Source organism: Coffea arabica, chromosome 10e (assembly GCF_036785885.1).
Source record: "Coffea arabica cultivar ET-39 chromosome 10e, Coffea Arabica ET-39 HiFi, whole genome shotgun sequence".
Taxonomy (NCBI): Eukaryota; Viridiplantae; Streptophyta; class Magnoliopsida; order Gentianales; family Rubiaceae; genus Coffea; species Coffea arabica.
The window spans coordinates 42,589,148-42,616,854 of record NC_092328.1 but is presented as its reverse complement, the minus strand read 5'-3'; the positions used below and the strand labels follow the sequence as shown (position 1 = coordinate 42,616,854).

The 27,707-nt window shown below is 34.1% G+C and overlaps 1 protein-coding gene across 1 annotated transcript; it reads right to left on the bottom strand.

Annotated features, from left to right (window-relative positions):
- Positions 1-21,944: 21,944 nt before the first annotated feature.
- LOC113711898 (IAA-amino acid hydrolase ILR1-like 6) lies at positions 21,945-27,264 on the bottom strand. The gene is made up of 5 exons (XM_027235134.2): positions 26,613-27,264; positions 25,724-25,849; positions 23,130-23,444; positions 22,622-22,750; positions 21,945-22,517 (listed from the first exon to the last, which is right to left on the bottom strand). Exons 1-5 carry the CDS (start codon positions 27,150-27,152, stop codon positions 22,149-22,151), a joined length of 1,479 nt encoding a protein of 492 aa, XP_027090935.1. The 5' UTR covers positions 27,153-27,264; the 3' UTR covers positions 21,945-22,148.
- Positions 27,265-27,707: the final 443 nt, after the last annotated feature.

Here is a 27,707-nt window from a genome sequence, read left to right as displayed (position 1 = left end):
CTTCCCCGGCTTGTTCACGTTATTACCAATTCTTGTTACAGGCTTACTTGTCCTTTAAATAAACATAAGCAAAATAAAAAGCATGATTTTTTGGGGGTGATGTTATTTATGCTCCTATTATGTTATTTGCACTTCTATCATCCTATATTTTTTATTTAGATGAGACCATATTATCTTGCCCTAATTTCTTTTCCTTTCCTATGAGTTAATTTTACCAGATTTGGCCATCCAATGAGGATAGGAGAAGAAATTTGGGAAAGAGTAATATGGTTTCATTCAAATGAAAAATGGGGAAGTAGGAGTGCAAATAATGGAATAGGAGTGTAAATAATATTACCTTTTAAAAAAAAAACAAATTTCTCAAACAAGGAAGCAGTGGGATTTAAGAGGATTTACAAAGTGAAGAGAGAGTAGGGGGATTAGAACCCAAGACCTCTAATTCTTGGGATCACAACTTTAAGAAAAGCATGATATGTTTGTAGTAAATTATAATTTTTGGTCAAGCTATGTCAAAATTTTAGAAATGCCATTAGATAGGAACACTTATTATTTGATAAACATATTTTTCAATCATATTTTTATCTCATGTACATCACATCAAAAAATATTATTATAAATAATACCAAAAGATTCTTCTAAATAATCTTCTAAAGATCGTTGTAATTTTCTTCTTTTTCTTTCTTTTTTCTCTTTCTTCTTCTTCCTCCCTCTCCACTGCTGGCCGTAGCCGCCACTACCTCACCCCTCCTTTTTTATTTCTCTCCCCTCTCCTCCTCCCTCTCCTACTCCTCCTCTCCCCCTCCTCCACTTCCTCTTTCTCTCGCTTCCCTCTCCCCCTCTCCGTTTGGTTTCATGACCAAAGGGAGAGGGAAGGGGGGGAGGGAGGAGGGAGGAGGGAGAGAAGGAGAAGGGAAGGAGGGAGGAGGAGGGGAAAAAAAAAGGGGAAGGGCTCCAATGTTGGTGTTGACAGAGTGCTAGCTGACCGCGGTGAATTGAGATGGGAGAGGAGTACGAAAAGAAGGGAAAGAAAGAAAATGTATTTTTTTAGATACATTGAGGTGTGTATATTAAAAATTTTGAGGTGCTTTAGAGCGTTATTGTAACCAAAATTATCAAAAAAACTTATCTATTAAAAACATGGCAAAAAACTCGATGCCAAACAGACCCATTATTTTTGTGTCAAGCTATGTTAAAATTTTAATACCATTATATAGGAAATTTTATTATTTGATAAACACATTTTCTAATCATATTTTTATCTCATATACATTACATTAAAAATATATTATTATATATAATACAAAAAGATTCTTTTAAATAATTTTCAATCGAAATGGACCAATATGTTTTTCTTTTTTCATAATTTAACTTCCTTTAGATTAAATTTTTTCATTGTTGTAGATAATCATCTCGATACTTTTTTTTTTCAATTAGCCATATCCACAGTATTCTTAAACTAAATTATAACCAACCATAGGTCACATGAATGTACTATTACACACCTTTTGAATTTAACTGCATGTAAAACTATTTATATCCTTGACTTGTAACAGGTCTGCGTCTATACATTGTCTAGTGACCAACTTTAACTAAAGTGGTTTTGTTCCATCAATTTCTTGACTTATTTGGCACCAGAATGATAAAAGGTTGCCGGCTGTAGAAAGTAAAGTATGTACATGAATTATATGGAACGCACAAGCAACGCTTCCTTCTCCACGGATGAGAGGGACACAAGGCCCGTGTCCAACCCCTGCTACCTGCTAGGTATACCTCTTTGGGTGTTTATTGGTTAGTAATCCATAATTTGGTTGAAACAAATTCTTGTTATTTGTTTTTTAATAAGACTAACATCTTATTACTGTCAAAACTTTTATTTGGTAATTTGGATATCAGTGATTAGATTTTGGCCACATAGCCGATATTTTGGTAATATTGGTATCCAAAATTTTGAATTGGATTTCGTGGTATAAGGAGGGGTGTTTGTAATCCCGTTAATTAATTAAAATTAATCGATTAAGTATACTTTTTCAATTAAGATTATTTGTTACGAAAATTACTTACATTTGAATACATATAGAATGTTTAGTGTTTCTTTTACGTGTATTTCAGCTATTGTTTGTGTAGTCTTATATGATTTTAAGTTGACTTTTGTGTAATAAAGCGACATTTAGTTGTTTTTGTGATTTAAATATTTTAAAGAAAGAAAAGCTGAAATCTTTTAAATTGCTACTGTTGGATCTTTAATCCAACATTGGACTTACATGTAAATAATTATGTGATGCAAGCTGTCAAATAAGGTTAAATCCAATTAAAGTTATCTTTTTTTTATTTAAATAGGGATCCATCCCTTAATTTATTTATATCCGAAAAGAGTACAGCGAATTAGAGGGGGGCCAAACCTGACCTCTGTTAAAATAAAAAGGACAGCTAAGGATCAACAATAATATGCACATATGGAAAAATCTGCGAATCTAAACACATAACAGATGAATCGAGTGAAATTATCCACATAATGGTGCCCCACATTTGTGGGATTGTGAGTGAGCATGGGAATTTGATTTAACATCTTGACGTGTTTGCAATGTTTTACCTTTTTCTGAAAGCTGCTTCCTCGCTTTCTTTGAAATCACTTGGGTAAATTGTTCGTGAACTAATTTCTGGTCTTGGTCTTTGTTTTTATCGCGTTGTGAATCATCATCTTCTTCTTCATTTTTGTCACCATTGCATGTTGTATTTGAATGAAGAAAAGGCTTTTGATATACGAGGGGATCCTACCATGTAATTTCTCCCATTTAATCTCTTTGAACACATCTTTAAATTGTGGCACATTTTTAAACCGTGGATTTTGAGGCATAGAGGATTTCATGTTTGTTCTTGTACTTGTACTTGTACCCACAAGGGGTGTGTCTCCAACTGACACCATATCACGTGGGTCATGAACTTGGTCTACCTTCGCGAGCGCACCGTTTGCCACATCAGATGTAATTCCATTACCTTGCTGTGAGGAGTCGCCAGCCTCCATCGCCTTCTCTTCCAATGCAGCCTCTGTGAATGCGCCATTAGCTGGTTGAATGGAATGGTTATTCTCAGACTCCGGATCAGTGAATTCCCCATCCTCAAGTGGATTCGAAGTCGAATTCTGCATCCCAACATCTGTTCCATGCTCCGTCACCACAACTCGATCTGTGACAATAACAGACTTTGTAGCTTTTCCTATCCGAGATACAATTCTATTCAAATTTTGATCCACAACAGACCCTTGAGGCTCCCGTATAACCAACGGCTTTACAGGTTTGGTAAAACCAAAGATTGAACATTAGACATCTTTTCCTTACCCTTATGATTTTGCCCAATATTCGATTGAAAATCATCAGGATTAATACTATCCAAAACAAATTGCGAATTATTCCCTAAAGTGGCAGCCTCCGAAATTGTCTGAGCATGAGCAGCAGACATTCCTTGTTCCTTGTTGATATCTGCGGCCGGTTTGCTCTGGACTGTCGTCATCTCCAACTCCTTCTCCTTCTCATTCACTACTTTTGGAACATAGATTTGGCACTGTTTCTGTGTTTTAGAAGGGACTTCGTGAATTAGCGGATCAGATCGCAAGAAAGGATTTTTATGAAAGCACTGCTCCTCTGCATAGCCAAACCTACTGCAAAACCCACAGTAAGATGGCCACATTTACATCTCAACAGACTGCCAGAATCCGAAGTGCTCATCACCTATCCAAATACGCCGCACAGAATTAGACGCAACGTTAAGCTCCACCAAAATTCTGGCTACGGAAGGACGGCGCATGTCACTAGTTGATGCATCAATCTTAAGAGGCCTTCCCAAAGTAGACGCAAGCTTGAATAATTGGGTCTGCTGAAAAAATGGGATTGGCAACTCTAGGAAACAAACCCAAATTGGAGCTATCGATAATTCCTGGTCTGCCTTGAACTCTAGCGACCACTTGGAAATTGACATTGGCGAGCTGCTAACATACCAGATTCTACGTGCAAAAAGACGGGTGTAGTCTTCCTCCAACACCGGACGGATCAGAACATGTTTCTGGTCAAGGAGTCCAACCTTACAGTCACCTCGTAAACCCAGCGAAAGAAAGAATTTCCTAATAACTTCCATGGGTGGTCTGCTGAACGAGAAGCGCCCCACCAAAGAGTTCTGAAAGGGAACAGAAAGCTGCTCTATTTCCCTGCGAGAGATGCGCAAGGTTGGCTCTCCTTTAAAGGTTGAGACCTCTCCCAAGCCTAAGGCATTAGTTTGTTTCGTACCATCTGCCAGTACCGATGCAAAGGACCTCAAAAGTGAAGTCCCACTGTCCGAAAGCTTGTCAGACGGCCCACAAGCCACCATCTCCGGCAAGTAGGGACGTAGAGCTGATGTCTATTTTGGCATAAACTTCGTTGAAGCAAATTGACAAACAATTGAGGTACAAGGCTACACTAATGAATCCAAACACCAACGACTAAAGTTTGGCGAAGCCCAATTTTCAGCAGCAACAGATGCAAAGAAAATTAAAATTCCAACAGCAGCAAACGTGAGGAAATTGAGTTTCTAACCTTGGAAAGATTGATGTTCAGTTATTCAGCAAGAATGAAAGCAGCTTTTCGAGTTTGGTGATGCACTTCCACCACCAAATTGACCTACCTTCAGGCATTCATTTGCTTGGGATGGGATTGTGATTGTCTCGCCCCAAATCCGATGAGAGATGGAAGTTCATTTGTGAACTTGATGTTGAAGAGGTCGAGCTTTAAAGTGATCAATATGGTTTGGATTTAATGTATCTAATAGGATGTGGGGCTTTAATGTGTAGAGACTTAAGGGTATTTTCTATTTCTATGATGGGCTGAAATAGGGATCCAAAGGGTAACAGGAATGTTATCTATAAATAGGGTTATGGTCCCCGGGTCATGCGTATTGTTATTGTCGTATTTTCTAGTGCCGACAAAATAGCTCTTTCCAGATATCCCATCGTCAGGAAAGATATCAGAGAGAAACTAAAGGGCTCTCTTAAGAACTGGCGAATACGTGTTAACTTGGAAGGCCACCCAAAATTTTTAGAGATTCAAGTATCAAGTTTGTCAACATGAATCAAGGTACGCTTCTGCAATTTTTCATGTTAATTTATTTCTTAATAATCGCCATATAAATTTTGGATTTAATAAGTGATGGTTTTCACCAAAGGTTAAATTTAGACAACCACCCTAATAACTGGTATCAGAGCCCATATGATTGATTATTAAGAAATAATTTGGATTTAGTAATTTTTATCTTTAAGAATAATTATGTATGATATTTGTGAAGAATCGGCTAATTGTTGAAACCATGATTGTTGACCTTTTCGTTCACAATTTATTGCCTTGTGTTTCGGCTTTCGGGTTTACGGCATCATGATTGTTTGCATATGTTATAATCTGGTTTTCATGACAGTAGGCAATTCATGAATTGCACGATTCATTGTTTGGTTAACATGGAATTCAGTGGGTCCCACCTTAGTCAAGTCTGAGTTGGCCGATTGTTAACTTATGTTCTGGCTATAGAACTATTATGTTGCAAAAGTCATGGCAGGGCCCACATGTTACATGGTTTCAATCTTTAGTCATATGTTTCGGTCATTATGCCTCTGGTCGTACTTGCTGCAGTCCGTTGATCAATTGTTTTGGTTTCATATAATTTAAGTGGATCCTGTTTTAATCAAACTTTAGTTGGCAGACATGGGGTTTCTTTTAATTTCCCTATTTTTAAAGATCAAAATTGATAAGAAAGAATGCATGAATGCAATTCTTTGAAACTCTTAATCGGATAGCATAATATTTTGTGGGATCCGTATGCTTTTAATGATGTAAGCTAATTTGTTTTCTAGTTTCGGAAAGTCATTCATGCTTTTCCCCACTTTAAGGATTAAAATTGACAAGAAAACATTCTGAGTTTCAATGTTCTGTCCATAATTTGATTATACTTGAATTCTTTGACCTAATTTCTTGAGTAATAGAGCTAATGTGCCTATATTTATGTTAAGAAAATTAGGCTTTCTTTAATTTAAGTGAACTCTAATAAAGTTAATAAGACATTTAAATCCTATAAAGTTCATATATTTGACCCACTAAATATAAAGTTTTATAAAGCAATTATGGACTTCAAGAAATTTTGGGACTTAAATGATAAAATTGGTTCAATTATGGATATGGGCTTTTAGTCCAATAAGTCTTGATCCAATTGACTGGTTTGACCATATTTGACCAGGCTTTGACAAGAGTTGATCAAAGTTGACTTTGATAAAAAAATTTTGTTTGATTTGTGTAATTTTAAATTTGAATATTGGTATGATTATATATTTTTTGAAATAAATTAATTGAAACAATATGCCACCAAAGTGACCTCTATTGTGAAAATTAATTTATTTTAGAATAAAACTAGTTGGGTACTTACAATTTTGTGAATATTGATCGGTCCAAAGAGGATCAATATCTAATAAAATTGCATGTGCACTTGTAGTAATAAATACGTGATGATTATTTGATTTTTTTACATGTGAATTATAAATTGACCCAAAGGAATATTTATTATTTGACAGGTTATTATTGTCAGTATTTATTACTGCGCCAAAATATCACTTAGAAGTTAATATTTTTGTCCAAAAATAAAATATTAATGGAACATCGGTATTTTGGAATAGGGTTACCATTATTTGAATTTATTATTATTTGGTTTATGTGAGCGTAGTTTTAATTATTTTATGTTTTCTGTTCTGTTGCAAATGATCTTACAAATATTACTACCAATATCAATAGCATTCTTATGTTGAATGACACAAATTTCAAGTTCTGGAAAAAAAATCTCTTGATAATATTTGGAGTAATAGATCTTGACCTTGCGTTAAGGGATGATTCTCTCCCACTTCTTACAAATCAGAGTACTTCTGATGAAAAGAGAAATAATGAAAGGTAGGAGAGATCGAATCACTTGTATTTGATGATCATTAAAAAAGCCATTCCAGAAGTATTCAAAAGAACAATGTCAGAAACGACAGTAACCGCAAAAGAGTTCTTTTAGGACATTGAAAAAGGGTTTGTCAAGAATGAAAAAGCTGAAGTTAGTACGCTCTTGACATGCCTAGTTTCAATAAAATATAGTGGTAAAAGTAATATCAGAGAATACATTATGGAGATGTCTCATCTTGCTTTAAAATTGAATGCACTTAAATTGAAACTCTCTGAAGAATTACTAGTGCATTTGATTTTGATATCTCTTCCTACACAGTTTAGCCAGTTTGAGGTGAGTTACAACTGTCAAAAGAAGATTTGGTCTTTAAATGAACTCATCTCACACTGTGTGGAGGAAGAGAAAACGTTGAAGTAAGATCAGACAGAAAGTGCTCATATGGTGTCAACCACTAATGATAAAAGTAAGGGACTTAACAGAAAAAAAGATAAAGAAGTTGCAGGTACAGGACCACAAAAGAAACAACAAAAGAAATCAGTTGACCAGGGAAAGAATAGTTGTTTCTTCTGTGGAGTTGAAGGGTATAAAAAGAAGCATTGCACCAACTATCACGCTTGGCGTGCTAAAAAAGGTATGCTTCTTAATTTGGTTTATTCTGAGGTTAATTTAATTTGGTACCTAGACACACATGGTGGTTAGATTCTGGTGCAACAATTCACATCAGTGTGTCTATGCAGGGTTACCTGAATTGTCGAAAGTCTAATGATAATAAAAGATGTATTTACGTGGACGATGACAAAATAGTTCAAGTTGAGGCAATTGAGATTTTTAGATTATTGTTAAACACCAGATTTTATTTGGATCTCAATAAGACATTTGTTGTATCGTCTTTTTGACGGAATTTGAATTCTATTTCTATTTTGGACAAATTTGATTATTTTTGTTCATTTAGAAATGAAAATTTTAAATTGTTTCATGATTCAAAATTAGTTAATTTTGGATCTTTAATGGATTACGATAATCTATATTTAGTTGATACAATTGTTTCATTTAATGAATCTCTGAATTTAAGTATTAGAGGAGTAAAGAAAAAATTAGCCAACGAAAATTCGGTTGCATTATGGCACAAAAGATTGGAACATATCTCTAAACGGATAATGGAAAGACTTGTGTCAAATGAAATTCTCGACCCCTTGAATTTTACAGATTTTAATGATTGTATTAACTGTATAAAGGGGAAACAAACCAATAAAAGGAGATTTGAATCCAATAGGTCCTTAGACGTCTTAGAACTTATACATACAGATATTTGTGGACCATTTCCTAAATCTGTTCGGAATGATCAATTATATTTTATAACGTTTATAGACGATTTTTCAAAATATAGTGACATATATTTCATTTCAGAAAAATCACAGTCACTGGACGTGTTTAAAAGTTTTAAGGCTGAAATTGAGAATCAACTCAACAAAAGAATTAAAAGTGTCAGATCTGACCGTGGTGGTGAATACTATGATAGATATGATGGTTCAACTGAATAACGTTCAGAACCATTTGCTAAATACCTAGAGGAATGCGGTATCGTCTCACAGTACACTATGCCGGGATCATTCACTATGAATGGTGCAGCTGAAAGACGAAATAGAACACTTAAAGATATGGTAAGGAGTATGATATGTCATTCTACCTTACCGGAGTCACTCTGGGGAGAAACACTTAAGACTGCAGCATGTATCCTTAACAGAATTTCAATTAAAGCAATTATCAAAATCTCTTATGAGTTTTGGATAGGAAAAAAATTCAGTTTGAAGCATTTACATGTTTGAGGGTGTCCAGTTGAGGCAAGGTCTTATAGGCCAAATAAAAAGAAACTGGATTTAAAAACAGTTAGTTGTTATTTAATTGGATACTCTGAAAGATCCAGGAGTTACAAGTTTTATGATCCCACGACTAAATCAATTTTTGAGATAGGAAATGCCCGATTCTTTGAGTATGTTGAGTTTGAGGAAGAAAATATAATAATGGACATTGTCTTTAAAGAAGAATATATTAAAATTCTCACAAGTGTCATTGATCTTGTTGAAGATCCTATTCCTGAATTTGATCATGACATAATAAATTAAGACAATATCGAAGAACAAACTGTTATAGAAGAACAAACTCTCCCTCTCCAAGAACTAGTGCCATTAAGAATATCTACTATAGAAAGAAGAAATGTAGTGCCAGATGATTATATTATTTTTCTCCAAGAACATGAGGATGACACTGGATTGATAGAAAATGATCCAATCAACTTCCGTCAAACCATGAAAAGTTTAAATTTTTAAAAGTGGATCGATGCTATGAATGAGGAGATTAAATCTATGAAGGACAATGATGTTTGGGATCTTGTCCCATTGCCAGAAAGAACGAAATCTATTGATTATAAATGGATATTTAAAATTAAAAGAGATTCGAAAGGCAATGTGGAAAGATACAAAACTCGTCTTGTCGCCAAGAGATTAACACAAAAGGAGGGTATCGACTATAAAGAAATCTTCTCTCCGATCTCTTCAAATGACTCTTTCAGAATTATTATGGCATTAGTGGCGCATTTCGATTTTGAATTACATTAGATGGATGTAAAGACAACGTTTCTCAATGGTGACATTGATGAGACGATTTATATGGTGTAATCAGAAAACTTTGTATCAGGAGATCTAAAGAATATGATATACAAATTTAAAAAATTCATCTGTGGGTTCAAACAAGCGTCTCAATAATGGTATTTCAAATTTCATCAAGTGATTATCTTATTTGATTTTGAGATGAATTTGGTAGATGATTGTATATACCATAAGTTCTGTAGGAACAAGTATATTTTTCTGGTATTGTACGTTGATCACATTTTACTTGTCAACAAAGATATGGGTCTATTGCATGAAATCAAGAAATTTCTAACTAAAAATTTTGAAATGAAAGATTTTAGTGATACATCTTTTGTGTTAGGCGTACAGATACACCGGAATCGCTCTTGAGATATTTTAGAACTATCACAAAAAGGCTATATCGAAAGGATTCTTAAAAGGTTTGGCATGCAAAATTGTAAATCATGTGACACCCTTGTGACTAAAGGAGACAAATTTAGTCTTGAATAGTGTCCTAAGAATGCTTTCGAGGAAAAAGAAATGCAAAAGATTCCTTACGTGTCAGCGGTAGGGAATTTGATTTATGCTCAATTTTGTACGCGTCTGAATATTGCGCACATTACTGGAATGTTAGGTAGATATTTAAGTAATTCTGAATTAGATCATTGGAAAGCAATTAAACGGGTCATGCAGTATTTACAGAAAATAAAAGATTACATGCTCACGTATCGGAGGTCAGATAAGTCAGAGATCATTGGGTATACTAATTTCGATTATGTTGGATGCCAAGATACTAAGAAGTTAACGTCGAGCTATATTTATTTGTTGGCTGAAGGTGTCATATCCTGGAAGAGTGTTAAACAGTCCCTCATAGCATCTTCTACTATGACTGTAGAGTTTATAACTTGTTATGAGGCATCTAATCATGGAATTTGGCTGCGAAATTTCGTCACAAGATTACATGTAATGGATAGTATTGAAAGACCACTCAAATTATTTTGTGACAATAAGTCAGCAATGCTATATTCCAATAATAATAGGAACTCGACGAAATCTAAACATATAGATATCAAATTCCTGACTGTTAAAGAAATAGTACATAGTGGACAGTTATCGATAGAGTATATCGGGACAAACTCCATGGTTGCGAATCCGTTTACTAAGGGATTGCTACAAAAATGTTTCATGAGCATACTACTCATATGGGTGTCATGTTATTAAATAATGTACAGTTTTAATGGGAGTTTGTTATTTTAAATACTCTTGTGATACTTTTCGATTATTAATGATTTAAGGATATCTTATGCATAAATAAAGTTTGGATTTATTTACATTCTGATTTTGGTATGGTTTGATCTCGTGAAAATTTAAGGTGAACCAGTTGAAAATAGACATGTTATGATCACATTACATGAAATTTTCATACTACACATCCACATCATGATTCATGTCATTCAATTGTATCAATATATTTGACCATTGATGGGTCAAGTTAAGAAATTGTAACAAAGGCCGCTTTGATCCTATGTTGGTGTGATTGATGGATCGAATTGGTTACAGATACATTTTAATAATGACAGTAAAATTGAGCTCATATGATTTATTGCAAAACATGATTATAAGATTACACATGTAATCCAAGTGGGAGATTGTTGGATCCTTAATCTAATATTGGACTTACATGTGAATAATTATGTGATGCAAGCTGTCAAATAAGGTTAAGTCCAATTAAATGATCAATATGGTTTGGATTTAATGAATCTAATAGGATGTGGGGTTTTAATGTATAGAGACTTAAGAGTATTTTTTATTTCTATGATGGGCTGAAATAGGGATCCAAAGGGTAACAGAAATGTTATCTATAAATAGGGTTATGGTCCCCGGATCACGCGTATTCTTATTGTCATATTTTTTAGTGCCGACAAAATAACTCTTTCCTGATATCTCATCGTTAGGAAAGATATCAAAAAGAAACTAAAAGGCTCTCTCAAGGACTGACGAATACTTGTTGATCTGGAAGGCCACTCCAAAATTTTTAGAGATTCAAGTATCAAGTTTTTCAACATGGATCAAGATGTGCTTCCGCAATTTTTTCTGTTAATTTATTTCTTAATAATCACCATATAAATTTTGAGTTTAATAGGTGATGATTTTCACCAAAGGTTAAATTTAGACAACCACCCTAACAGATATCACTTTATAAGTGACACCAGTTCGATGATGATCTTGGATACATAAAAGCTTGGGAGGAGAAAAATATGCAAAGGGGTCGAGGCAATCCAGCGCTGAATAAGGTTCATTTTAGGGCAAATTACACTTTACTCCCTTGTAGTTTAGTGATTTTCACATGGCCCCCCTATAGTTTCAAAAACTATATATAATTTCCTTATAATTTGAATTAAAGTGTCAAAGTGACGGAAATGATCATTCATAACGAAACCTTTAAAAATATCGAAATTACCCTTATAAATACATGACACACTAACCCCGTATGATTTTATATTTTACCATATAACCCCCTTATAATTTAATACTTTATCATATAACCCCCTTATGATTTTCAAAATATACATATAATCCTCCTTGATAAATAAATAATTTTCAACTTTACATAAGGATATTTTTGACATTTTGGGTGACTCTGTTACAAATGATCATTTCCTTCACTTTGACACTTTAATCCAAACTATGAGGGGGTTATGTATAACTTTTGAACCATAGAGATATTATGTAAAAAAATACTAAATCACAAGGGCGTAAAGTGTAATTTGCCCTTTATTTTATGATTCTCACTCACTCACTTTTTTCCTGGTCGTTTTAAGATATTTGTGCCTCCCTACAATAACTACAAGTAAGGACAGTGGCGGATTGAAAATGAGAGCCCATTAGCCACCAAAATTTCCTAAAAGTCCTTTGAGAAAATCAGTTATTTTATAATGTTTCCTCACTAGCTAGTTTTAAAAAAAAAATTACATGGTGCCCCATTGATATCAAATAATAGAAGATAACTAAAGTAAATGATCTTTAATTTTCTCTTTCACTAAAGTAGAGTGAATGGTCACTTCTAAAAATATATGAAGAAAAAAAGAAATATAAAACGGCTAAATAGTTATGTTCATGCATATAATGTTTAATGATGTAATCTTTCTCACTAGCTAGTATATTCATGGCTTTTTTAAATACTATCAATTATATTGTATATTCAATTAGTAGATATTAACTATATACCTGTTATGTTGTAGTTATACTGGTTTTCAAATAGTTTGAAACTTACAAAATAGTCTTTTAGAATTTTCGTTTTGAGCATAAAAAATTTTACAATATAACGCGATGAGAATGCATGAGACTAATACTAAGAAATCTTCCGGATGTAGAAATAGGCTTCTCATTGCATTAAAGCCCTCCAGAACTAAACTAAATTAAGCTTCTTCACATCTATAAATCTACCTAACAGCCAATGAACTTCTTTCTGAAATTGGTATTTGGATGCATCTTTTGTCCTCTCACTGCATGAATGTTTTCACATAAATGCAGAAGAAATTGCAGAAGTTAGAAATTAAATGGCAGCTCTTGCGGCATGAAAATCCAGCTTCGACGAAAAAGTCAGTCATGCCTATCATCATGAGCTGGTAGCAACCATTGCAATTGGCCTGGAATTGGATGCAACAAAGCTGGAAGAGTTGAAACCAAACATATTGCAAATTGTGGTATAACTGGTGAGCTTCAGAGTCTCAATTTTTCATGCTTTCCCTATCTCATGTACTTTTAACCTTATAAACAATTCATTTCACGGGACTATTCCTTCCAACATCGGTAGCCTTTCTAGGCTCCGGTACCTTAATTTCTTAAATAATCATCTGTCTGGAGAAATTCCAACTGAAACAGGGAAACTGATAAATGTTAGATATTTAGCATTAGAATCAACCATATAAATGGCTCAATTCCGGGGGAGTTTGGGCTTCTAAAGAATGCGGTTTTTCTTGATCTAGGATGTAATGAGCTCAAAGGTTCAATTCCTTCATCTGTTGGAAACTTAAGGCTTCTAGAAATGTTGTATCTTCATGAAAATGAGCTCTCTGGTTTTATTCCTTCTTCTATTGGCAACTTGACTAGACTCACAGTTTTGAAACTCAGAAATGGGACAGTTGCATTCCCTTACCAAGGCGAGTTTGTCCTCGAACAAACTAGTGTTGTCACTGGGTAATTACAATCTTCATGGTCATTTACACAAAAATATATGAACATTCTCAAAAGCTTGAGACACTGCACTAGTTTGCAAAGGACCCGAATTGAAAGAAATAAATTTGTTGGAAATCAATCAGAAGATTTTGGGATATATCCAAATTCTGATTACATTGACTTAAGCTACAATGAGTTTTATGGCGAATTGCCTTCAAACTGGAGTAACTTCAAAAAGTTAACAAGCTTAAAGATTTCCGGCAGCAACATTACTGGCAAAATAACAACTGAGCTTGGAGAGGTATTTCAACTTCAGAGACTTGATCTTTCTTCAAATCAATTATTTGGGGGGATTCCGAGAAGTTTGGGCAATTTGACTTTAATGCTAGAGCTTAAGTTGAATGAGAACAAGCTTTCAGGCAACATTCCCTTAGAAATTGGCAAGTTTTCTCGACTTGCCAAACTTAGCTTGTCAACCAACGATCTTACCGGCAAAATTCCGGAGCAGTTGAGAGATTGTATGCAACTAGGGGACTTGAATTTAAGTCAAAAAAAGCTTAGAGGAAGTATTCCTTCTCAACTAGGCTTTATACCTACCTTAGAAACTGTTGATCTGAGCAATAACATGCTGATTGGTAAAATACCAGAACAGTTTGGATGGTTGCCAAGCATAGAGAAGATGAATCTTTCACACAATGAGATATCAAGAACCATCCCCTCAAGCTTTGATCAGTGTTTTAGTTTGATCTCTACCTATATGTCCTACAACCAATTAGAGGGTCCTCTTCCCAACATTCCAGAGTTTCAAAAGGCTTCTTTTGGAGCCTTAAGAAACAATAAAACTTTATGTGGTAAAACTTTTGGATTAAATCCATGCCTTTCACCAAGGAAAAAGGAGGATTCTAGGAGGAGGAGAAGCAAAAGGAAACTTCTTTTGGTTATTCTTGCTATAGTGGCAGCTATGATTTTTCTGATCATGACTGTTGTTGGCATTTTCTTCCGTCTGAATTCTTGTAAAAGAATCATGGAAAATAAGCCTTCAGGACCTTCAGGATCTGTACAAAATTTGTTATCCATTTCGAGCTTTGATGGGAAGATGGCATATCAAAACATTATTGAAGCAACAGATTACCTTAGTCCAAACCATTGCATTGGACACGGGGGGCATGAAAGTGTTTACAAAGCAGAATTGCCAGATGGGAAGACTGTTGCAGTGAAGAAGATTCATGCAATTAGAAAGTGGTGCATTCAATGTTGCAAAAAGCGCATTAAACAAAATTACGACATCGCAACATTATGAAGCTGTATGGTTTTTGCAGTCATTCAAGACACTCATTCTTGGCGTATGAGTTCCTAGAAGGGGGAATCCTTTATAACATGTTGGAAACTGATGAAAAAGCATTGAAACTTCCATGGTCCAAAAGGGTTAATATTGTGAAAGATGTTGCAAATGGATTATGCTATATGCACCATGATTTTTCACCTCCATTGGTTCACAGGGACATATCAAGCAAGAATGTTTCGTTAGATTCTCAAGAAAATGCTCATATTTCGGACTTTGGCACAGCAAGATTCCTGAGCCTAGACTCCTCCAATCTGACTGCATTCGTTGGTACATATGGATATGCACCTCCAAGTACTCTTTTTAACTCTCTTTGTCTTGACGATTAGTCAATCAACAATGTGGAAGGGAAAAAGGCTAGAGACTAAGGGTCTGTTTGATAACATAAAAAAGTGCTGAATCTGAATTTTTTCAGACATTCAGATGTTTTGAGTGTTTGATAAATGAAAATCTATTTGCTGAACTTGTTAAGCAGTGCTGAACCTGTGTGTATTTTTTTCAGCACAAGAATCCTAACTGAATGCTTAATTCTGATAAGAATCAATAGAATTACTTCAACTACCTTATCTTATCTACCAAATCTACCCTTGTTTGTTAATTATGTTCAAAATTCGTATCTAATTAAATAACATAATATTCTCTATTTAACGATTTTTAGTTTCTCTTTTCTCCCTTTTTAATGACTTTTACATCTTATCCATACTCCTCATATAATATATTTCATCTTTTATATTAATTTGATTTAAAAATAAATATTTCTATTTTCATACCTAACAATTTTAAACTAATTAAATCATAAATTCTATTTCTTTTTTGAATCAAAGGATATAAGGGCAAAATTGTCAAATTAAACTTATTAAGCATTCAGTTATAAATATTTATCAAACGGTATAAATAGATTTAGCATTAAAATTCAGACATTCATATATTTTTTTTAGTGCTTAAAATTCAGCAAATTAATTGTTTCAGTATTCAGATTTTAGAATTCAGACTTCAGAATTCAGATTCAGTTTTATCAAACGGAACCTAAGTTGAATTCTGAGTTTTTTTTTTCTATTCCCCCTAAAGGTGTTTGGCTATATATAGTATGTGAAAGTACACGAGGATATGTAAATTAGCAAATCAAAATTGAGTTTATAAGTTGAACAGTGGCAAAAACCATATTAAAGTTCACATGGTTGCTCCTTGACTAGGTCCTTCTGCTTTGAGTTACAAGTACCTTTGCCATAATTTATGTCCTTTCAAGTAAATTTATACTAGCATATAATAGTTTTTGCCACACTAACTGGTAGCAATTTCCAAGTTAGTATACTGATTGTATGTTATATATACATGCAGCAAAGAAATTTCATATACACCAATTTAGAGGAAAATCAAATATGTATAGTATAGCCTTTTCTTGGTTTTCTACTTTTTTTTTTTCAGAGACGATAACTATTATATAACCTAATTTATCCTACACTAGAGGGAAAGGGCAGACCTAAGAAGGTCCGGGGATAATCCAAAGGGGACTGAATCACTACCGGACCAGACGGATGTACTACGAACTTACCTGAATTTTTTAAACAAAGTCACTTTAATGTGGCAAATCTTGCCTCCCACGCCACCAAACTTTTAATGCTTTGGTGGTGGCCGCGAGGCTTTGGACTGGTGGTTTTCTACTTAATATACTATTTTTCCTCTTCCATGTCTGATGAACTGTAGAATATGCTTGCTTAATGGAGGTAACTGCCAAAAACGACGTTTACAGCTTTGGCGTCCTAGCCCTGGAGGTGATGGTGGGAAAGCACCCTGCAGGTGACCTTTCCTCAATATTTTTTGAGTCGTCATCGTCATCTCTGCCCTTGACAATACCCCGTCGCATGTTTCTTTCTAAAGATATTTTAATCCAACGGCTCTCAATTCCTACAACAAAAGTTGAAGATGAAGTGACTAGGATTTCAAAAATGGGATAATTTCAGAAACCTCAGGGGAGGTTTCTGACATTTACACTTACCTCCCCTGTGGTTTGAACAATTACACTGACTTCCCTTGAGGTTACTAATCCTTTACAAATTCAGTCCAAATGATTAAAATATTATTTTAGAGAGTGAAATTAGAATTTTGTACCTGATTTGTCCTTTGTGCCACATGTCCAATGAATGGCAAAGTATTACAAATTAATTAACAATTAATAAACTTTAACGAGCGTAGTTTATAGGCAAATACGTATTGCCTATTTAAAGTACCAGCTCTTTACATGTATTTTACTTTCAAACATTTACTTTATCACAAATATTTATTCTCAAATACAGATTTGTATTTACTCTCAAATATTTAATTTTTGTTAAACACAAAACCTACCAGTTTTTCTTCCGTAGAAATATTAATATAACACTTTTTCAATTTTATTTATAAATATTTATGTATTTAACATAAATTAAATGATTCAGGATAAAATATCTATAAAGAGCCAATACTTTACTCATGTAATGGATGAAAGTCATAAAAAATTAATAGTTTATGAGGCCATTTATTTTTTAAAAAATATTTAATTTATATTAAATAGATAACCTACTGATTTTTTTTGCAAGAATATTACTTTAACACTTTTTAATTTTTAATTACAAATGTTAATATATTTATTATAAATTAAATATTTGAAAATAAAATATCTGTAAAGAGCCGATACTTTAAATAGGATATACTTTAACAAAAATCAATTTGTTAGAGGAGTATAGTTTATTGATTTAAGTTAAGGAGTGTAGTTTATTGATTTAAGTAAGGAGTGTAGTTTATAGGCAAATACACATAACCTATTTAAAGTACCCGCCATTTACAGATATTTTATTTTCAAATATTTAATTTATGATAAATATATTAACGTTTGTGATTAAAAATTAAAAAGTGTTACAGTAATATTCTCGCAAAAAGAAAATCAGTAGGTTATCTATTTAATAAAAATTAAATATTTTTTTAAAAAAGAAATGGCCCATAAAGTATTAATTTTTTATGATTTTCATCAATTACATGAGTAAAGTATTAGCTCTTTATGAGTATTTTATCCTGAATCATTTAATTTATGCTAAATACATAAATATTTATAACTAAAATTGAAAAAGTGTTATATTAATATTTCTACGGAAGAAAAACTGGTAGGTTTTTTATTTAACAAAAATTAAATATTTGAGAGTAAATACAAATCTGTATTTGAGAATAAATATTTGTAATAAAGTAAATATTTGAAAGTAAAATACCTGTAAAGAGCTGGTATTTTAAATAAGTAATACGTATTTGCCTATAAACTACGCTCCTTAAAGTTTATTAATTATTAATTAATTTGTAATACTTTGTCATTCATTGGACATGTAGCACAAAGGGCAAATCAGGTACAAAATTCTAGTTTCACTCTCTAAAACGATATTTTAATTTGTAAAGGATTAGTAACCTCAGGGGAGGTTAGTGTAATTGTTCAAACCACAGGGGAGGTGAGTGTAAATGTCAGAAACCTCAGGGGAGGTTTCTGTAATTATCCCTTTAATTTATGATTGAAGTTTGGCCCTAGTTGGCAAACAAGTTTTTGGCCAAATTTGTCAGCTACAAGTTTTTTAACAAGTTTAATTACAATAATCTCAAAAAATTTATCAAAAATTTTAAATTATACATTTCAAAATATCCAAAAATTTACACATTTCAAAAATTTTTCCTATAACTTTTACAGCAAATTACATTAAAGTTTTAGACAAATGGGGCCTTTATTACATAAGCGAATTTAGATTCATCCAAAAGAGTTCGGAACTAGATATAGATACAACGTATTGACTTAAAAAGGGAACAATGCACGGTCTTTTTTGCTCCCCTTTAGATTTTAGGGTAAATTCTAAAAAGGCCCACCCAGAAAATACCTTTTCTTCACTTTGTCCCCCTTAATGTTGAATTAGATCAATCCACATCCCCCACCACCCCCCCCCCCCCCCAAAAAAATGGTACTTAATTTTTTTTTCTAATCAAGTATAATCAACATAGCAAGCCTAATTTCTGTCTGAATTGCTCACCTGAGATACATATACTATTTTGAAAAAGACCAAATCACTCCAATGACGTTAGATAGACTATGTTCTTAATATATCCCTTAGTCTAATAAATCAATACACACAAAACTATTGTGTAAACTAAATGGTACACATGGAATCTCTAAAATACTTTTTCCCATTTTCAAAAATAATGAGGCACTTGAAAATCATATTTGGTCTATTTTGCCTTTTATATCTTTTTTTTTTTTGGGGCCGTACAGACAATAGTTTGATGCATATGGATCCATTATATATACTTATAGGTATTGTTACCATGACGCATTCAACGTAACTTATTTGGGGGCATCTAGTCTTTCCACATTCAATTGTGCATCTCACATTATCAACTTAATCAGAAACGGAGCCAAATATGCCAATGGTACTCGAATTGGGAAGTATTCAATTTCACAGGGTTAGAGTGACTCAATTCAATATTCAAGGGGCCAAAGTAAGAAAAAATACTTTTTGGAGATCTTTTGGAATTAACCCTAGTTTTCGATACTGTGGAGACATTATGGATCTGAGGCATGCTCCATTAGTTTAGTTTTTTGGCCAAGAATTGGCCAATAGCACGAATTTTGAATTGTGCGGTACGTTTTCACCAAGTATATATAGTACTGAAACTCACAGAGATTTATTTTTCGTGATAAATAGTTTTATGTTGGTAATAAAATTCTGTTAAAGAGTGCTCACGTGTTTTACATAGTGATTTTGAATTTGTCAACAGACAGATACATTTTCGAAAAACATAGGAACAATTGATTGTTTATGCCCCAGATCCAAATGGTATAGAGCAGATTGGTGCTGTTTAATAATCCACTTCAACATTTAATGAAATTAGATTTTAACATGTTTAGACGCGTTCGATACCCAAAAATGAAAATTTTGAATTAATTAAGTGGCACTAAATTTTTTAGACAAAACTTGTTCCAAAAAATAAGTAATAAACTATTCACTTATCATTTAGTGTAATATACGCTCAAATGTATCAGATTTAGTACTTAATAATTCAATAATTTAATTAGTTCAGACTTTTTTTTTTCAAATTTTAGTTTTATCAAACGCTAAGCCAATTTAAAAGACTAGGGGACAAAGTAAGTATATTGTATATGAAATTAAAGAGATCGAAAGACTAATTCTTCTGAAACAAACTCATAAAGATTTACACAATTCTAGCTTCCACAGAAGCCATTAGCGCAAGAGCAACGTTTATGGCAGTTCGTATCGCATGGAAAGCACTACTAAGAAATTCTAATGCATTTAAAAATTAACAAGTGAAAAAAGTAAAACAATATACGTTACAAAATTGGTGAAACTACCTCTAATTATTTTGAAAATATTGAAATTAGCATCCAAACATTTACAATTTAAAATTAAAGAAAAGACATTTACAAAGTTCGAAGTTTATGTTCCAACAATTGGCCAATTGTCATGTAAAAAAAATTCATTCTTGGAAGGCTATCTTTCTTGTACAAAAAAGAAAGAATGTAGCATAGCCATTGAGCTTTCTAAAAAATTCTTGGAAAGAATGTAGCATGACAATTGTCCAATTTTGGGATCATAGCCTTAGAGCTTTCCAAAATTTGGGATCCTACCTTCAAGATTTTGCTTTCCTATTATGAGAAATGCAGTTTCTCTTTGGTATGTGGGACTTCCTAAACCCATGACATTCTATTTATAATCATTCCCACCTTATCACCTAATCCAACCCTCCCCCAAGAAATGTAAATGTAAAATCTATTTTGATGTCTTTTTTCCTTTTGTTTGAAGTAGTTTTGCATTAATTAGCATCTAATGGTAGGCTACGATAAATTTTCTATAAATTAATAACATTTATTGAATAATAATTTTTTGGTCCCGACTTAGCTAAATCAATAATTTTGATAAAATAATAAGATAATGATTTTTTGAAAACCTTACATAACTGTTTGTTCCTATTCATATTATAAGTTAATAATTCACCAAAATTACATATCATATTTTTTTCTAAAATATGAGTCTGTTGTTAGTTTTTTCTTAAAATTTAAATCTATCTTAATCTCATTGAAGACATTAATAGAATTAAATGATATCAATTACATATGTACATTCAGGACATTAATAGGAGTAAATTATTTTTACAAATCAATTGGATATGGATTGGTTTATATTTCTTAGATTTTTAGCCTCCTTTTGCTCATAGAATACTTAATAGTTTTATAAAATAAAATAACACTTTAATTTATTAAATGAGTGTTTCTTTGAATTATAAGTACACTCAATAAAATTAATAAATTATTAATTTATCGACTAATTGATATCTCTTTAAATTAATTGAATTTGTATAGTTCTAAAGTTATTAATTTGTAGAGGTTTTAGTGTAGTTAAAACTTAAATTCCACTACAACGGCATCGATGGTATTGCACACGAAATATGAAGCGCTAGATGGTGGTAAATTTGAAGTCAAATTTTTGGTAAGCTACTGCTCTTTGAAGTTAATAGTAAACTTTGGTTGTTGACACTTGGCAAAAGAATATGGTCAAGCATAGCTGCAAAAGTATTAAAGGTCACCCTTTTGGTCTTATCTTCGTATTATTAAAGAAATAATCTATTCTATACACTGATGGTTTTAATGCATGTCAGATCATTTTAATTTGAATTTGAACACTAAACTTACATATGTAATGTGTATCTAGATTCATTATGTATACACTGACAATGTACAAAAGATATACCTATTATAAATAGTGAAAGATGTGCAATGATGCCACTTTGCAAAGTTGATGCAAATAAGGCATTAGGAGCTCAGCCATCTCTTAATGAAATCAACAAAGCAGATAATTGCTCTTAATTAATAACATGTTAATATTGACAAATAACAAAGAATTAAAATATTGATCCATCTGGACCACTAGGGGAACGTCTTTCCCTCTACTCATCTAACTAATTTCCTAGGAAGAAAATGTTAGTTTCGGTTAATAGAAGTTTTAGTTATTGCACAAGTTAAGAGTTCCTTAACTTCATAATTTTCGGTCGTAGAGGTATCTTTCTGCGATGGCAGCATGAGTTGCGGCACCTATTGGTAGGATGTCTTCGTCGATCATGAAATGTGGTGAGTGACCTGTGTGGATAGATCCTAAAGTTTCATTCTTGATTCCTATGAAGAAGAAGGCAGAAGGGATTACTTGGTTGTAGAATGAGAAATCTTCAGCACCCATCACTGGCTCAGCAAGCATGAAATTTTGAGGACCTAGTAGGTCAATAGAGACCTTCTTCACGTGCTCGTGCATCTGTTCTTCATTCACCGTTGGTGGATAAATTCGATCCTCGTTCTCAAACAACTCAACTGTTGCTGAGCATCTGAAAACTCTGGCTTGTTCTGTAATGACCTGTATCGGATGATGCATATTCAAGTATCAGCTTCTTTGTTGGACGATCACAAGAAGATATAAGCAAGCTAAATTGATCTGAGTAACAATGCTTAATGACAAACCTGGTTAATCCTTGCTAGGATTTGGTAGAAGCTTGTGTTAGAGAAAGCCCTGAAGGTGCCCTGAAGTATGACCGTATCAGGTATAGAATCTAGATCTTCCCCAGCATTAAAGGACGTTACTGAAACCACCTGAAAATTGATAGGCATTCGGAAATCAATCAGCAACTGGTGCATCTTATGCATAGTCATCAGAATAATGTTCTCATCTGATCATTTTTACCATTCATCCACATGTTCCTACTTTGAGAAGTTTTTAGGAGTCCATCGTTATCAGGTTGTCTAATGGCCAGTTAACTTGACCGACAATGATTAATGGGATCTTCCTGTTCCTCTTTTTAGAGATATGACTGCAGCATTACATACCATTTCTTGCGTTGTTGAGTTTTGTGGAAGTACTTGATTATCTTGATAAAATTACCAAGGTATCTTTTACCAAATAGCTAAAACTGAGGACTGTAAAGTAGACTGTAGGTTGAAGTTTTTTTTTTTTTTGGGGATATACACGCACCTGACAGTCCAGGGGATTTGCTTCACGGGACACAATGTTTTGTAAACTGATTACAATAGCTGAGGCAGCAAGCACGGGGTCGACAGAGTGATGAGGATTCCCGGCTTGACCCTCTTTTCCGCTGATTGTGGCTCTAAAGAAGCCACAGCCTGCAAGTAGAGGTCCAGGTCTTGATCCAATGATGCCTGATCGATGCAAATGTGATACATGAAGTCCAAATATGGCTTCAACGTCTTCAATTGCCCCATCTCCTATCATTCTCTTTGCTCCATTCCCAGCTTCCTCAGCAGGCTGGAAGATCAGTATCACTGTCCCCTGCATAGATTATGATTATTAATATGTTGCTCAAGTAGAAATGTCTTCCATCATTGTCATCCGAATGAACTGATAGAGGATTTCCATGCATTGGATTCAGTTTATTTCTAGTTTCTTCTCATAAAAAACTTGATAGTTTTGAGTAGTTTCAACTGATTTTTTGTATCAAACATTCTGCTAAAGACTTTGAAACTAAATCAGTCCCCACTCCAATCTAGTTAATTATATAGAGGTTGATATTACAACATACTGAACATCTTCAGAATGCATATGCGGATTAATTCATCAGAATCTCCAAAGCTTAAAGTCGAGCACTCTGGTACAGACTTAGAGATGTCTCTTAAAATTTCTCAACTCAAAAAAGCAAAAAAGAAAGAGCAGGTTTCCAAATAGTGAATTGGAGAAGAAAAAAGTGCAATGAACAAAATATCCAACCCAAAAAGAATTAACTTTTCCCCACGGATCAGGGCTTCTCCTGTCACCTGTAAGTCCAATGGTCCCACGGATTTTGATACAATTGAACAGTTACATCTACCCCACGTATGAATTCACTGGTTATTATGCAGTTGTGCAAATCTTATATCATCTTGTGGACCGCTCCGGTGACAGGTGTAGCAGCTGGTCATTACAATAAGATGGAAGGAAGACTAACAGGCCTATATATTGGCAGAGTCAAATTCGTGGTTAGATTCAGTATTTTTTGAATTAAACAGTTGAGACTTACCATGCTGAAAAATGTTGATTTCTTACAGCGTTGTTCATGTATACATCTATCATGTTCGTATATACAATTGTTGTGATAGTGCATACACTGTACCACTGTAAAGGCCCGTAATCCAAGGGCTATATCTGTTAGAACAGTAGTTTTCATTTTTCTCTTTCAAGCTAAGACAAGTTCCATCAGACAAACTGGGGAGGATGTCAAGGGATTGGTAAATATTGTCCTCAACTTTTGGCAAACGTCTCTTGCACTTATCACATCAGTGCAAAGCCATATGGGATTTTTCAAAAGGGATATCATACAGTGGAAAAAGGTTCTCCTAGATACGCATCATACCTGGTCCTCACAGGTTGTTAATCCGTCAAAATCAAAGGACATCCATGAACAGTCTTAAAAGAGTACAGAAAACTTAACAACCAATAACTGTTCACAGCTTTTCTCTTATCTTCACTTGTCTTCATTCTTAAATTTCTGGTCTAGATCTATTATGAAAAGTTTGCATCAAAGTCGTGTCTTCTACGCAGAAATTACTTGAACTGCTTGAATGGTATGAATACTGTGGTCCACTGCACTTATTTTCCAGTCATTGTCAGTGTCTTGTAAATCTAAACCTTAGACAATTCAAACCTTAGAAAACCACCAGCGAACTAAACCATTTTCAGGCGGGGATAAAGGGTGTAATGGTATCAGTACCGTGGTCCACTGCACTCATTTTCCAGTCATTGTCAGTGTCTTAGAAATCTAAACCTTATCGACAGTTCTAACCTTAAAAAACCGAAGGCAAACTAAACTGACTCGTCATCCATTTTCAGGTGGGGGTAGAGGGCGTTGGTCTGTTTTGTCTATACCGAGGACGTTAAATGCTACAAAATTTCTGGGCCATGAAATTGCTATTGACAGGATGATAACACTTAGCGTAATTGTGAGTCAGCAAGGGAAAAGACGATGATAGGCAAGCACTAATAAGCAGGAAATCGCAAGCAGAATCTCTAAAAAGATGCAGCAGAGGCACCTGTTTTTCTCTGGAGTGCATGATTTACAAAGCATTGGTGCCCAGTGCAAAAGCTACCATGATAGCCAAAAACTAGTCGATGGACTACATTTTAGCCTAAAACAAAATCGTCCAAAACCTTAAACCCAAATGACAAATTTAGAAGGGGCAGCAAATTATGCCCACATTTAGTACAGAGAAAAGTGATGGTGCCTCAAATTGTTGTAAAAGATGCATTGCAGTTCTTTCACTTTTCGTGCTCTTTACAACTTGCATATAGGATAATTAAAGTGAAAAAAAGAATAATTTAACTGAAAATCACAAGGTGGGAGGCAAAGATGAAAGAGTCACTTAAAAGAAAAAAATCCCTTTTGAAATAAGCAAAGGATTTTTAGATTTGCAACGCAAACATGTCAGTCAACAATCGTCTATAATGATTGAAAGAAATTGAGTAGCTAGAACTGTGTAGTTTTTTTTTTTTTTTTTTGTCTGTCAATGATCACCATATATAGAACTATGTAGTTGATGGACATAATTAATTTGTGAAGTTAAATGAGGATAACAAACCTTCAAGTACTTTTCTCTTGCCTTCAAAATCTTTGCCGCACCAATAAGCATGGCAACATGTGCATCATGTCCACAAGCGTGCATCTTGCCGGCATTTTTGCTTTTGTACTCCCATTCAACGGCCTCCTGTGGCCAGAAACAAACCAAACAATAAACAAAAAAATTTGGTAAACTTTGCTTGACTAACAAAAACATTTCATGTATAAGGTATCTTTTGTCCAATACGCACTAATTAACAAATTTAGGCGAACAGAGAAATGATCATTTGGTCAGCATCGTGGACTATAAATTATGCACTTCTGTGGGTACTTGGCAAATTTTTATTGTTTGTTACCAGCCAGTATAAGATTGCATCTACTTTTTGGCGGGAAATCGTACTATATATAAATGGTGATTCGCTCCGTTATCCTTTGCCAAGTTGTTGACTATGATCATTCATGAGAGTGCAAGCTCGAAATCCTTCCGGAGTTCCTTGCTAGTTACACAGCCATGCTAAGTAATCTTACACATGGCGAGACTCGTTATCTCCCGACCAAGTTTTACAAGTTTTTTACCACTTACACAATCATGTTAAGTAATCTTACACGTAGCAAGACTCATCAATATCTCCCGATCAAGCTGACTATCATCGATCTTTAATGAAAATGAAAAGATAAAAGTGCTAAAAAGTTTAGTACAACTCAAATAACCATGGTTAACTTAATTGGTAGGTTGTGTTGTTCCTTTTGTCAGAGCATGTGCATTGATTTTTGTCAAAAACATGTTTGAGCTAAACAAGAGAAAATAACAAGAAATGACATGCAAGTTGTTTAACTAAAGAAAACCTAAAAAACAATTTTCTTTAAAAACAAAAATGTATAAGCAGAAACGAGAGGATGAATAAACGTACCTGAATTGGGAGAGCATCCATATCAGCCCTGATGGCTACAAAAGGAGGTCCACCAGTCCCAATCATGGCTCTAATCCCAGTCGTAGCTAGAGGGAACCTGTAACTAATCTCCATTTTCTCCAATTCTTCCCGAATGAGCCGACTAGTTTCATATTCTTCAAAAGCAAGTTCTGGGTTCTGATGGATCTTCCTCCTCACAGACTTAATCCACTTTACACTCTCTGGCTGTTTTGCAAGCCAGAGAAGCTGCTCAGAGCACTCTTTAGTCCAAACAGTACAGTCTGATTCTGATGACGAGGAGGAGGATCCCTGCTGCCGTGTTGAAGACGTTTGATTCAGGGATTTAATCAGCTCCATTGTGGTTGGATTCTTGAAACATGGTTTTGGAGCTGATTCAAAATATGACAGGTCACTGTGATCATTTGGACAGTTCTTGGATATCCCAACTCCAATTGCTGCTCCTGCTGATGATGATGAGCTTTTCATGCAATAAACAAACAACAAAAAGATCGGGGAAAAACAAATATTAAGCCTCAACATCTTCAGAAACAAGAAAGGGAGACGAAATGAAGTAAAATAAGTCAGTAGTTGGAGTTTTTTAAGGGGATTGAGAAAGGAAGAAGTGCGAAGAGGGTCAGAGAAACAGGGGAGTTTGGGAGATAAAGCACTATAAATTGGGGACCGGGGGGGGGGGGTGGGTGGGTTTCCTGCGGTACCGGAATATGAACACGTGGGGATACTGAAAAAGACTTTTATTTGCCCAATTCAGTCACGTGTTTGAATTCGTTGTTGGGAAAATGCTGTTGTCATAGTGGGCGTAGAATCGCGGTAGATTTGGGACCCACCATTACGGGATGGAAGAAGGGATTGAAACTTTGACTTGAAAAGCATCTTCAAAAGAGAGAGTTTTTTTTAATTAAATTTAAAATCGGTGATTTGATTTAATATAGTGTAATACTTTGGATTTTCTTCGGCATCCGTTAGTATACTTAGGGTGTGTTTGGATTGTTATTTTTAAAAGAAAAATTGCTTTATTTCTTCGTGAATATATTTTTTAATCACTTTTTTATCTCATAAATATCAAATCATCACAGT